Genomic DNA, 13,027 nt, shown 5'->3' with positions numbered 1-13,027 from the left:
CAGAGAATGCAGCCTATTCAATAACTAGGGACATTATCAAGACATTGTGGGATAGATTTACTAAACCTGGAGCACTCAGAATCTGGTGCAGCTGTGCATGGTAGCCAATCAGCTTCTAACTTCAGCTTGTTCAATCAAGCTTTGGAAAGAAACCTGGAAGCTGATTGGTTTCTATGCAGTGCTGCACAAGATTTTGCACTCTAGTTTTAATAAATAACCCTCTACCTGTCTACTCACTAGACATTTGTGACATTACTGAGAATGCAGCCTATGCACTACTTTCAAACCAGTAACATCGCTAAGAATGCAGTCTACACATTCATAAGAGACAAGTGACATCACTGAGAATAAAGTGTATCCATTCACTAGAGTCAGGGGACATCGCTGAGCATGCAGCCGAATCATTCATTGACTGGTGACACCACTAAGAATGCAGTCTGTCCATTCACTTCAAACCAGTGACACCACTAAGAATGCAGGCTAGCCACCCACTGAAGATTGGTGACATCACTGACAATGCAGCTCATCTATCCACTAGAGTCAGATGACATCACAGAGAATGCAGAATGTGCAGGGGCGGACTGACCATTTGGAAACTCGGGCACTGCCCGGGGTCAGTAGGGGGCCCCATGAGATGCCCCTGGTACATTTTCATAGGCTTTTTTGAGTTTGGGCAAGGACACAGGGGCCCCATGATCCCCTATTGCCCGGGGGCCCCATGAGTTGTCAGTCCGCCCCTGAGAATGTCCATTAATTAGAGACCGATGACATCACTGAGAATGCAGCCTATCCACTTACTAGGAAACCACATCATTTATAACCAGCTAGAAGGAAAGTACAAGTTTGTACTCACGCTGGAACTTCACTCCACTGATCAAGTTCTGATGAGCAGGAATGGTATAGATACAGCGCCTCTGACGCAGATCCCACACTTTGCAGGTGTTGTCACCGCTGCCTGTTGCTATGTGATAACTAGAACACAAAAAAGGTAAAAATTAGAATTTTGCAATAGATGACTGCTCATGCCACACTTAGAATCTCCTGAGATTTACCCATTGGGGGAGAAGCTGATCCCATAGATCTCTTTTAGATGACCTTCCAGGAACATGATGCAGCGACCGGTCCTCAGATCCCACACTCGTCCAAAAGCATCCAAGCCTCTAAATGACCAAGAGGTAGCAATGTTATGTGAGTAATGAACCATATTAATCAAAGCCATTCTCATAAAAATAATTCACTCAAGTCATACTCTCCTCAAATTATAGCCTCCAATTCTCCCCTAACTTTAAGTGGATTTCAAGTCGCAGAATGACATTAAGCCCACTGGCATAACAATGTATCTGTACTCTAAAAATCCCTGTACAACACAGAAATACTTGTTCTCTGGGTCTCTCCAGCTGGGTTCTATTTTTTTGCCATAGTTTTGTGGGAGCCAGAGACACTAACAGGCTGTTTGGGTAGAGGCAAACAATCGATACCTCTGTTAACACAGATGTAAGCAACCGGAGAAAAGCCAAGTCAGTAGATGGTAGGACATGGTCATGGTTTGCACCAGCTGACAGATAGTTCAAATGTACTTATTGAAAACTGAACCACCTTCTGCATGCACTATAGCCGATAGATGGCTACACGCAGGCTTCCATGGACGTCCTTCCACATTCACGCCTTCCGCACGTCCTTCCACATTCACACCTTCCGCACGCCCTGTGACCACTGTGCAATGATCACAGATTGAGGTAAAGGGGTCCCTTACCATGGGATCAGCTGTGTCCAATCACAGCTGTCACAATGTAAACAGCCTTTGCCAGTTATCGGCTCTCCTTTCCTCACCAAGAGACTGCGTGTGAAGAAAGGAAAGCCGATCTGTCAGGGCACAGTGAGTACAGCATTTACACTGATGAGCAGGGAACAGCTCATCAGTGCCCTGATTATCAGTGCAGCTTATCAGTGTCACCTCATGGGTGCCCATCAGTGTAACCTCATCGATGCCCAGCAATGCAGCCTCATCGGTGCCCATCAGTGCAGCCCCATCAGCACACATCAGTTAAGAAAAAAAAAACCTATTTGGTATATTTTATAACAAGCTATTTTTTTCAAACTTTTTTGTTCTATTTTCATTTTTTTAGCAAAAAATAAAAAAATCCAGTGGCGATTAAATACCACCAAATGAAAACTATCTAAACAAAAACGATAAAAATTGCATTTGAGTACAGTGTTGCATGCCTGAGTCATTCAAAATATAACAGGGCTGAAAGCTGAAAAATGGCCTGGACAGGAAGGGGGTGAAAGTGCCTGGTATTGAATAAGTTAAAAAAGGTACTGGCTCCTGGATCAGTGGAACTAAAGAAAAAAAAAAAAAAGCTGTGTTCTGAGTTATTGTTCATTCTGAACCATGACGGGAATACAGATTATAGGACAAACTGCAGGAGAGTCTGTAAAGTCATACCACTTATGATGTGATGAATGATGCTCAGACACCAATTGTGTAAGTGGAAGGAACATTGTGTGTTGGGGAAAGAGGTACTATTCTTAAAGAGCAGCAAGACTGAGAAGAGTTAATGTCAGGCCTTGCCTCTCAAGAGAGTTAAATCACAGCAGACTTGCTCCCCTGATACCCTTTCACACAGCATGATTCTTTCTCCTTACCCGGTGCCAGCCAAAGACCCGTCTACGTGGAAGGAAAGGTCATACACCCCTTTACTGTGTCCTTCCTGATGCAGAATCTCTTCCTGAGCTTCCAGATCCCACAAGCGCCATGAACGGTCATAGCTAAAATAATCAGGAAGAAAACAAGCCAATCATTATTTACAGAATAGCAGTCTCTGTTATTCCCAGTGCCCTGACCAAAATGCCAGACTGCTCACCATGTGGTGCCCAAGAAACGTCCAGATGGATGCCATGTCACTCTTGCCACCCTCACAGTGTGACCTTCAATGTCTGCAACTGGTTCATCACTGCAAATAAAAACATATATAAAAAAAATAGCAAATATTATTATTAATATTATATTATTAAAGCAACTTAGCTTTTTTTTTTAGAGTAAAGAGACAGACAAGTCTGGTCATTGGAGGAGAGCAGGCCAAGTTTCAACTCGAGCTAGAGAACTGAGGGGTGTGTTCCCCTGCCTAGTATAGCTAGTTTTAAATCGGAAGCAGAGGGACTTGCAGGAACACCAGGGATTTCACACAAAGAAAGCAATACAAAGAACAGGATACTTTTTCATCCAAGTACAGCAGGCACATATCAGGAGCATGAAATGTTGAGTTTATATATTCTTTAAAGGGATTGTAAGGATTTTTTTTTTTTTTTTAAACAACAAATACCTCTAAATTTACCTGCTCTGTGCAATGGAGTTGCACAGAGCGGCCCTGAAACTCCTCTTCTCAGGTCCCCCACTGGCGATCCTAGCTCCTCTTCTCTGTCCAGTGCCCTCATGGGAAGCCACTTCCCGTGGGGGCACCTGTGGGTGCTCACACTCAAGCCCCGCTGCTGCGACCATTGACAGCAGGATTCGGCTTTGACTGACAGCAGCACGAGCCAATGGCTCCAGGGGCTCCAGCAAAGCCAGTGAGACATGGAAGTGAGGGAAGAGAAAAACTGAAGACATGAACAGCACTGGATCGAATGAGGGCTCAGATAAGTAAAGGGGGTGTTGAGGGGCCACAACCAATGCCTAAACTTTTTTTACCTTAATGCAAGGAATGCATTAAAGTAAAAAATGTTTAGACTTTAGAACCATTTTAAGTCAATCAATGAATTGAATATTCACTTCAAATATCCAATCATGTGAAAAGAAAAAGCCTGTGTACATATTTTATTTACAAGATTATGTATTCAAACAAGAGTTTGCTTTTCACACAAATGGAAAATTTAAGCAAACATTTACACAATAAAGTAACCAATTCTTAACTCCCCCCCGTAAATCAGCCACATAGATCAAATATACTGAACTACGAAATTATTGAACACTTCCTCTGGTGGCCAATCTAAAAATATCTATATTTAATACAATAAAATATTGAAGAGCAAGATTATAAAATTGTGAATGTCATATAAAAATCTAAGGTATACACAACAAGAATTTAATTGAAAATACACCACACTTTCCCTTAAGCTCTTTTCACGTGAGCAGTCCAGTCAGGTCCACCTGTTTGTTTTTCAGTGGGACATGACCGGTCCCTCCATTCTCCTCTACGGGTAGTCAGATGCAAGCAGACAGCCTGTCCATTTACACTTGGCTACCTTCGATCTGGAGATCTGTTCCCTTCTGTCTGGCCAGATCAGACTGGAGGGCAGTCGGGTGTAAACAGACAGCCTGTCTATTTACATCCGACTGCCTAGAGAGGAGAGTGGGCTGTGTCCATGCATAAGCAGAGCAGACTTGGACCTGTCATCTGGCAGCTCCACTCCGCTCAGCAGGGGATCCAGGGACAGAAACCCTGCTGAGCAAAGCCAGAAAGGGGCCTATAAGTACAGGCAAGTATAAGGCAAAACATTTTTTTTTTTAGTTTTAGAAAGAGTGGAGAGAGATTAAAATCATTGTCAGGTTTTTATTGCTGTCTGTGTCCCTGTTAGGGAGATTCACCCACTCTATTAGTCCTGTTTACCATTATCATCGAAAGCAAAGGTAAAAGAACATCTTATATTTTGGGTTGATATCAGAACAGGACTAGAGGTAAAATCTTTCAATGGGGACACTAGATCAGGTGACACACAGGGATTCCCTCACTTTAGAGGGATTTCATCTCACTTCCTGTTTTGGCTATGAGAGTAAAGAAAAATCTCTGCAATGGGGCACAGATGGCGAAAACAAAACGGACAGGGGTTAAACCCCCTCCCCCCCTTTGTTCTATCCAAAATGGAAAAAAAAAAAAAAAGTCACCTTTGGTTCAAATCTGAGTGACAATCTTATATCTGAGCTTATGCAGACACAGCCATCCCCAAGATCTCAGAGAAACAGTGACTGCAACACCTTATCCAATTGGTACCTTACCTTTACCTCTGTGATAAGATATCAACAAAGGACAAAGCAATGGGCAAATTACCTCCCTTCGTCCCCAGAGCTCCATCCAGCCACCAGGAGCTTGGAAAGGAAGCCCTAGGTAAATTCACATTTGCTATAGAACTGACATTGGGCTGAGGACTCATGCCATGCATATGACAGCACCAGGCTAATCACCAAGCTCCAGTACTATCACTGAGGAAGAAGGGCATTCACATACTCTTCCCTACCTGCAAGTACTGAGTATTTTTCCTCACTCCTGAAAGCAAACGGATTGGCATGGGGAGTTAGGAAAAAAGCATATGCTGCTGGGAAGGGGCATTTATGTGAGGAGGAGCCAACAGAGCGTGATATCACTGCTGCCTGGAGCCACGAGGAGGCCCGGCGGCCATCTTTAATAAGGGGTTAGTACCACTCTACATTATTTCTGACATACATGGAGTGTACACTACACTGTTTTACCACTGCATTGTCTGAATAAAGTCCTTTTAACAATACTACACTATGGGCATCTTTTTGGCTCCCATTGGAGCTAATTAATATCCAGGATATCCCATTACTATCCACTACCACCAGAGGGAGGGAGCCCTGTATCCAGTCTGTGCACCCATCCAACCTTAAGGGGACCTCTGGACTTGGCAGTTTTAATCACTTACCACCAAGACAAGATTTTCCACCTTTAGATGGATGCTCACCTATTCCGCCTTCCTAAGTGACCTGGTTGGATATTGATTACATGCGCATTACCTATGCGCGTCTGGTGAGTGCGCAATTTTATCATTTGCCCCAGCAACTACTTGCCGTGGTATACTGCGACATCTAGTGGATTACCTATATATTTTATGAACTATTTATTCATGCGTTTATAATATGTTTTTGGGACATTTTATTATTCATTCATCTATTAAAATTTAGCGCTGCACTTTTACCTATTTATTATTTATGTGAACCTGTTGCTTTGCCCTGCATTAGCAAAACATGGGTTTAGTTTAAGTGGCTCTCTTTCACCTGTACATTAGACTAAGGTACCGTTAGAAAAATACAAAATCCCTTGAAAACAGGAGCTGATACTTTATCCTGTTCTCGGACTATGTGTCATAACGTAATGTGTTCAGAAAAAGCAGCATAATCCATTCTTATCTCTGGCCTTCCTGAACAGAGCACATTAGGCCTGTTTTAGAGGGATGAGATAACCTCTAAGTTCTAATTAAAGATGCTGATTAACTTGGAGAAGAGTATTTTTCTTGCCTCCCTCCTTGTTAAGTAGTAAACCTCTTTTCTCTGAAGGTATAATTATGCTGAGCTGTTGTTGTGGTGAGCCATCTCTCCAGGGAGCTGACAGTACTTTGCTCCCTCATGGTCATGTTACTCGTTAAGAGAGCTTTTCACATGTCATTGTGTGTGAAGAACGAATATTATCCATCGCTTATATTTGTGGAGCTGTATGCAGTATGATGAGTTGTTATAACGGTGAGTTGAAAGTACAGGGCACTCTGCACAGCTCTCTACTTTAGCAGCACCACACTATTCAGTAGCACAGAAGTGGCACTAGAAGTCTTTGGAGAGATGAATGAAATAATCCTGAGAAATTATAAGAAAAAGTAATACCTCTGTTTTGGCAGATTTTGGACAGCTAATAGATTGTTATGGGACTGCAATAGGGCGATCTTAATAGCCATGAGATTACTACCTGATTGAAAACTGCCATTTTTAGAGAGCATGTATTCTACAGTTTCACTTCAGTGTTTACCTTAAAGTGCTTAAATTGAACCTGTGACTTGTAGACTTCACACCTTTCAGGTCTGGTGACCATTCATTGAATCTTCCTTCTGCTGTAGTGCTGCACCTCCCCAAATATTCTTTACATCCGACACACTGCTGTGCAGTTTGGTTCCTCCTGACAGTGCACTGCAGTTCACTATGGGACACAGTAGTGAGAAAGGGTGGCAGAAGCCACTATGGAAAGCAGTGGGGGAAGTAGGCATCTACCACAACTGGAAGTGTCTCTGATGTAAAGATTCTTCAGAGAGGTGCAGCTCTGTATCAGAGGGAAGATTCAGCATAAGGGAACTGGACCAGGTAAGGCTGTTATTTGTTTACCACCCCTTATGTTTTAAAGTCATTTTTATGCTTGATTTTACTTTTGTTAAATCAGAGACATTCATAGATTACCTGCTATAGAGAGATGCTCTCAAAGTGAACCTGTAACAGGTTCACAAGCTGACTCCCGCAGCATATTACCTTTCATTTGATCCTCCACCACTCTGTTTATGACCAGGAGAAGGAAGAAGAGGCCAGGATAAGCTCCAAGTGCATTTTATGTGACGTTTACAAAGGTCAGATACTCTCAAGGTACCCAACATGTAACAGAATTTGCACCTGGGAAACCAGTGCCAAGCAAAAGCACTACGACTTTGGAGTAAAAAGAGTGGGTCATGCGTTCCTGTCAGAGCCACGGAAGTCTAAGACAGCCAATTAGGAAGTTATTTGCATATGACAGAAAAAGGAAAGTCATACTGGAGCTAAACTTGCCATAGAAGCCCTCAATGCACATACACACCACCAAGGAATCTCACCTCTCCAGGTTCCATAGTTTTACAGATCCATCTGCGGCACAGGAAGCCAGATTCACATCTTTCTCATCCACCGATACTGTGGATTTGGGGTGGAACACAATGGCTCCCACATTTGTGTTGTGTCCTAGTGGGGTCAAAGAGAAATATGAGACCAAAACTGCAGGCTGTACCTGATTCAACATGATGGCAACACCAAAAATGAAATTATGACTAATCTGCATATTTCTTGTCTTGGAGTACAGTACAGGACACAGGCTGGATATTTAAGGACCCTGGATTAGGATGCTACTTTCAGGTGACTGAACACTGGCAAAGCTTTTGGACATGCCCCCTTTTGGCATACCCCTATATGCCTACCCCACTCAGGGGTAGGGGAGGGTGGCTAATGTATTGTACTGTACTGCAAGATGTAATTTACAGGTAATAATTTCTTTTATCTTAATAGTATAGTACAGGACACAGGTTGGATATTCAAAGATCATGGAATGACTCATGCAATGAATCAGAAAGGTGGGCAACAAAAAGGCAAACAGAACCATGCCAATGGGCACAACAAAACAGAAAAGACCCAACTCAGAGTGCAGCTGAAAAACCTTGCTGTCTAAAGCTACATCCGCAGAGACCTTGAAATCCCACAGGTAGAACTTAGAGAACGTATGAACTAAAGATCAGGTGGTGGCCTTAAAACGTTGAGCAACATGAAACCGCCACCGATCTGGTGGTGTGAGCACGTATGGGTATAGGAGGTACCATATCCTTTAGCATATAGGCTCCGAGAATGACTTATCCACCTGGCAATAGCAGACTTGGATGCCGGGTGTCCTTAAGAGACTCCGTTGGCAGTTTTTTCTGACTTTGACTACATCTAGCCAATGAAAATGAATTTCCTTGATATGTTTGGAAACAAGACAGAAGACTAATTTGTCTCTGTGAAGGATTAGGAAGGGATCCTTAGGAGAGGGCCATTAACTCTGAAATATGACTAACAAATGTGATAGTCACCAAGAAGGCCACTTTGCAGGAGATTACCTAAGGGGAGTTTCCTAACAAGTTCAAAGGGAGGATTCTGCAGAGCAAAGAGGACCAAACTAAAATCCCAAGGAAAGCACAGGGTGCTGTAACGGGGGACCGATCTGTAAGACACCTTGAATAAAGGTTTTTACAAGACAGAGAATACAAAGGCTTTAAAATAAGATGGACAAAGCCAAAGCCTGTCCCTTAAGAGTACTTTGAGCCAAATTTTAGTGCATTCCTATCTGCCAAAATATTAGCAACCAAAAAATCTCTAGGTTGAAATGCCTATGTTCACACAAGTCAAAAAAGGAAGTCTAGGTAGGGTAGTAGAGTCATATATACCCGTGTCCTTTAAGACCCAGGGTTCAACAGTAATGCCGTCAAAGCCAATGACTGAAAGAGAATGATACAGGGGGGACTTGGAACAGCAGGTCTGACTTATTTTGGAGAGGCCAGGCATCATCTCCTAATGATCCTCCTATCAATCCTCTCCCATCCTCATCATCCTAATAGCCTGAGTATGTCTGTGTACCAGATTCTCCTGGGTCAGTTTGATGCAATGAGAAGCACCATTTTCTTCTCTTCAACTATCCAGGATAGGACAGGTGAGTTGTTGAAGAATAAACACTGGAAGAAAAAGCATATCTTAACCTGAACGTAGTCCATTAGATTACCAGAGCATCAGATACTAGTGCTAGAGAATCACTACTCCTGGTCACAAACAGGAGCAAATTGTTATTGAACCTGGAGGGCAGGATCTCCATATCTGGGGTCTCCCATTTCTGACATAGGAGACTGGATTGGGGGACCATTCCCCTTGGTTCAGGCAATGAGGGTGGAGAAAATCCATCTTCCAATTGTGCACTCCTGGAATGTGAACAGCAGAGATTGCTGGGCAGTGCTTTTGGGTCCAGGAGATCACCAGACCTGCTTCTGCCAAGGCAGACTGACTGCTGGCTCATCCTGATGATTGATATAGGCCACTGCCACCGCATTGTCCAAAAAGAAACCCTGACTGGGTGTCCCTGGAGAAGCAGAGTCCAGAGGTGAAGAGCCAGTTTTAATGCTCTGTGCTTTACGATATTGATGAGAAGTGCTGCTTCTCTGGGTGACCAGGTTCCCTGAACTGTGAGAGCTAGAGAGTTCCTTCTCGGCTGGAGAGAAGCATAGGGAAGTCGAGAAATGAAGAGTGTTTTGTTCCAGGCCAATAGAATGTTGTATTTGAGAGGTCTTGAGTGGAACTGAGTAAAGAGAGTAGCTTTGAATGAGGCAACCATTTGGCCCAGAGCACTCAAAGAGGGACACCTTTTTGATCTTAAAGTTCAAGCATAAGACCTTAGAGAGAGAAGCTTAATTGGCGGAAGGAATACCTTTGCCCGTTACATTTCTAAGATGAGTCCTAAATATTTCAGACAGGTAATTCTGGACAGACTTTTGGAAGTTGGTTACCTAACAAAGTCTGAAGAATCTGTAACACACTGGACACTGCCATGCACTGTACACTGTAACAGTGTGCAGTGCGACATGGAGTACAGTGCATTGTGGTGTCCAGTGCGTTGCAGTTTACAGTGCATTGCAGTGTCCAGTGCATTGCAGTTTACAGTGCATTGCAGTGTCCAGTGCGTTACAGAGTACAGTACACCGCGGTGTCCAGTGCGTGTAACAGTGCATCGCGGTGTCCAGTGCGTTACAGAGTACAGTGCATTGCAGTGTCCAGTGTGTTACAGAGTACAGTGCATTGAGGTGTCCAGTGCGTTACAGTGCATTACAGAGTAAAGTGCATTGTGGTGTCCAGAGCATTACAGTGTTCAGTGTGTTAGAGTGTACAGTGTATTGTGGTATCCAGTGCGTTTCAGAGTACAATGCATTGCAGCGTCCAGTGCATTACAGAGTACAGTGCATGGAAGTGTCCAGTGCGTTTCAGTGCCCAGTGCGTTACAGAGTACAATGCATTGCAGTGTCCAGTACGTTAAGGTGTACTGTGCATTGCAGTGTCCAGTGCATTACAGAGTACAGTGCATAAAGGTGTCCAGTGCATTACAGAGTACAGTGCATGGAAGTGCCCAGTGCGTTTCAGTGTCCAGTGTGTTACAGAGTACAGTGTGTTACAGAGTACAATGCATTGCAGTGTCCAGTACGTTACGGTGTAGAATGCATTAGGGTGTCCAGTGCGTTATGGTGTACAGTGCATTTCAGAGTACAATGCATTGCAGTGTCCAGTGCGTTATAGTGTACAGTGCATGGAGGTGTCCAATGCGTTACAGTGTACTGCGGTGTCCAGTGCGTTGCAGTGTACAGTGCATGGCGGTGTCCAGTGCGCTACAGTGTACAGTGCATGGCGGTGTCCAGTGTGTTACAGTGTGCAGTGCATGGCGGTGTCCAGTGCGTTACAGTGTACAGTGCATGGCGGTGTCCAGTGTGTTGTGGTGTCCAGTGCATTTCAGAGTACAATGTATTGCAGTGTCCAGTGTGTTACAGAGTACAGCGCATGGAGGTGTCCAGTGCGTTACAGTGTACAATGTATTGCGGTGTCCAGTACATTACAGTGTACCGTGCATTGCGGTGTACAGTGCGTTACAGTGTACCGTGCATAGCAGTGTCCAGTCCAGACCCCAACAGTGTGAAGGTCAGTGAGATGGCCCCGTTTAAAAAGTTTGAGGACCCCTGCCCTAGATATTTAACCCCTCCCCAGCCAGTGTCATTAATACAGTGACAGTGGATATTTTTAGCACTGATTACTGTATTAGTGTCACTGGTTCCCACGAAGAGTCAGTTAGTGTCAGATTATCCGCTGCAATACCACAGTCCTGCTATAAGTCACTAATCTTCACCATTACTAGTATAAAAATAAATAAATAAAAATTCCAGTATACCATAGTTTGCAGACGCTAATACTTTTGCACAAATCAATCAATATACGTTTATTGGGATTTTTTTTAACCAAAAATATGTAGCAGAACACATATTAGCCTAAATTTATGATCAAATTAGATTTATATTAGATAGTAAAAAATGTTTTGCTTTTTTTTTTTCAAAATCGGTCTTTTTTGTTTATAGTGCAAAAAATAAAAAGCCAGTGGTGATAAAAAAAACACCAAAAGAAAGCTCTATTTGTGGGAAAAAAGACATACATTCCATTCATGTACAGCGTTGCATGACCACGCAATTGTCAGCTAAAGTAATGCAGTGCCGTGTAGCAAAAAATGGCCTGGTCATGAAGGGGGGTAAATCTTCCGGAGGTTAAGTGGTTACAGTATAATTAAAAAATAAATAAATGCCGTTTAGCTTTAAGGTGATGCAGGATTACCTCTTAATGTGCGCACAGGTGTACAGTCTGGAACTGACCACAGTTTGCAAAGTCCACTCCTAGGAGAAAAGATACCAGAAAATAGATCTGCTTCATATTCAATATATTTACATTGTCAGCTAACCTGTATGACCAAAGAGCCATATAACTAGAATTTATAGAGGACTTTGAAATATTTTCTCCTTTACTTATTGTCAGGACTGTTTATTTTTTAAATGTGAAGATGAAATACTGCATATTAGACTTATGCAGTCTCCTATCCATCCAGAAGATGGAGCTCTAGATGCTTCACATTTTCAATTTCAATTGTGCTGAAACAATTCCACACAACTGGAGTAATGCATAGATGGGTCGAAATTCGGCCCATTTTTCTTTAAAAAAAAACGAAAAATCGGTCGTTCAAGCGGCCGACGTTACCAGCAACGGTAAAAAAAAAAATCGGCCGATTTTCATCCCGTCTACAGCCGGCAAAAAGTGTCCCTGCAGAGAGCTCCGCTATTTCTTTGACAGTTCTTTGACATTTATAGCGTGTTCTGTCCTCCTTATGTGTGAAGGTACATAGCTTGACAGACAGCTAAACCTTTCTCGGCAATGAGTTGACAAAGAAGCAACGTCCAACTTTGTCTTTATTGCAAAGATATAAGAGGTGAAACTGAGGAACAGAAAATAAGGCGCTTAGTAACACTGTCTGCCATGTGACAAAGCATATTATACATTACAGTAAGGCAATGCACATATAAACACATGTAAGACATGTAGGTTACATAAAACACAGATGCATAAGATATAGACATGTGTGTTGACGTACCGACGATGCTATTGTGAGCCTGAATGTGAGGGTTGGATCCTACCAGCAGCGTGGTTACCACAGGAATGGAGTCTGTGATGAGGAAATGGCTGCTATGAGCAGGGCTGATGATGTAATCAGAGTTCATAGGCTACAAACTATGGAAGCTGAAATGGGTCAAACTTCTACTGTGAAAAGATGCAGTGTATACAAACAGCCACTAGATGGAGCAGTTACACAATGAACAGAGAATTACAAACTGATAAGGCATACTAATAATACCTAATTAACAAAGAACAAATTGCTGAAGGCATGACACTCCCCGTCTGGTATCTAAAGGA

General features: G+C 43.0%; 1 protein-coding gene across 1 annotated transcript in view; it reads right to left on the bottom strand.

Annotated features, from left to right (window-relative positions):
• PRPF4 (pre-mRNA splicing tri-snRNP complex factor PRPF4) overlaps positions 1 to 13,027 on the bottom strand; it is a 46,459-nt gene that overhangs the window by 568 nt on the left and 32,864 nt on the right. The window contains exons 8-13 of the mRNA XM_089675194.1: positions 11,900 to 11,958; positions 7,579 to 7,702; positions 2,865 to 2,954; positions 2,647 to 2,769; positions 1,053 to 1,160; positions 854 to 972 (exon numbers count right to left, since the gene is read on the bottom strand). Coding sequence (XP_089531320.1) covers positions 854 to 972; positions 1,053 to 1,160; positions 2,647 to 2,769; positions 2,865 to 2,954; positions 7,579 to 7,702; positions 11,900 to 11,958 — 623 coding nt within the window. The remainder of the gene's footprint in view (positions 1 to 853; positions 973 to 1,052; positions 1,161 to 2,646; positions 2,770 to 2,864; positions 2,955 to 7,578; positions 7,703 to 11,899; positions 11,959 to 13,027) is intronic.

Source organism: Staurois parvus, unplaced genomic scaffold (genome assembly GCF_062004578.1).
Source record: "Staurois parvus isolate SC_StPar_1 unplaced genomic scaffold, SC_StPar_1.0 ptg000154l, whole genome shotgun sequence".
NCBI classification, from domain to species: domain Eukaryota; kingdom Metazoa; phylum Chordata; class Amphibia; order Anura; family Ranidae; genus Staurois; species Staurois parvus.
Note: the sequence above shows the minus strand (reverse complement) of the source record. Positions and strands in the feature narration are given on the sequence as shown.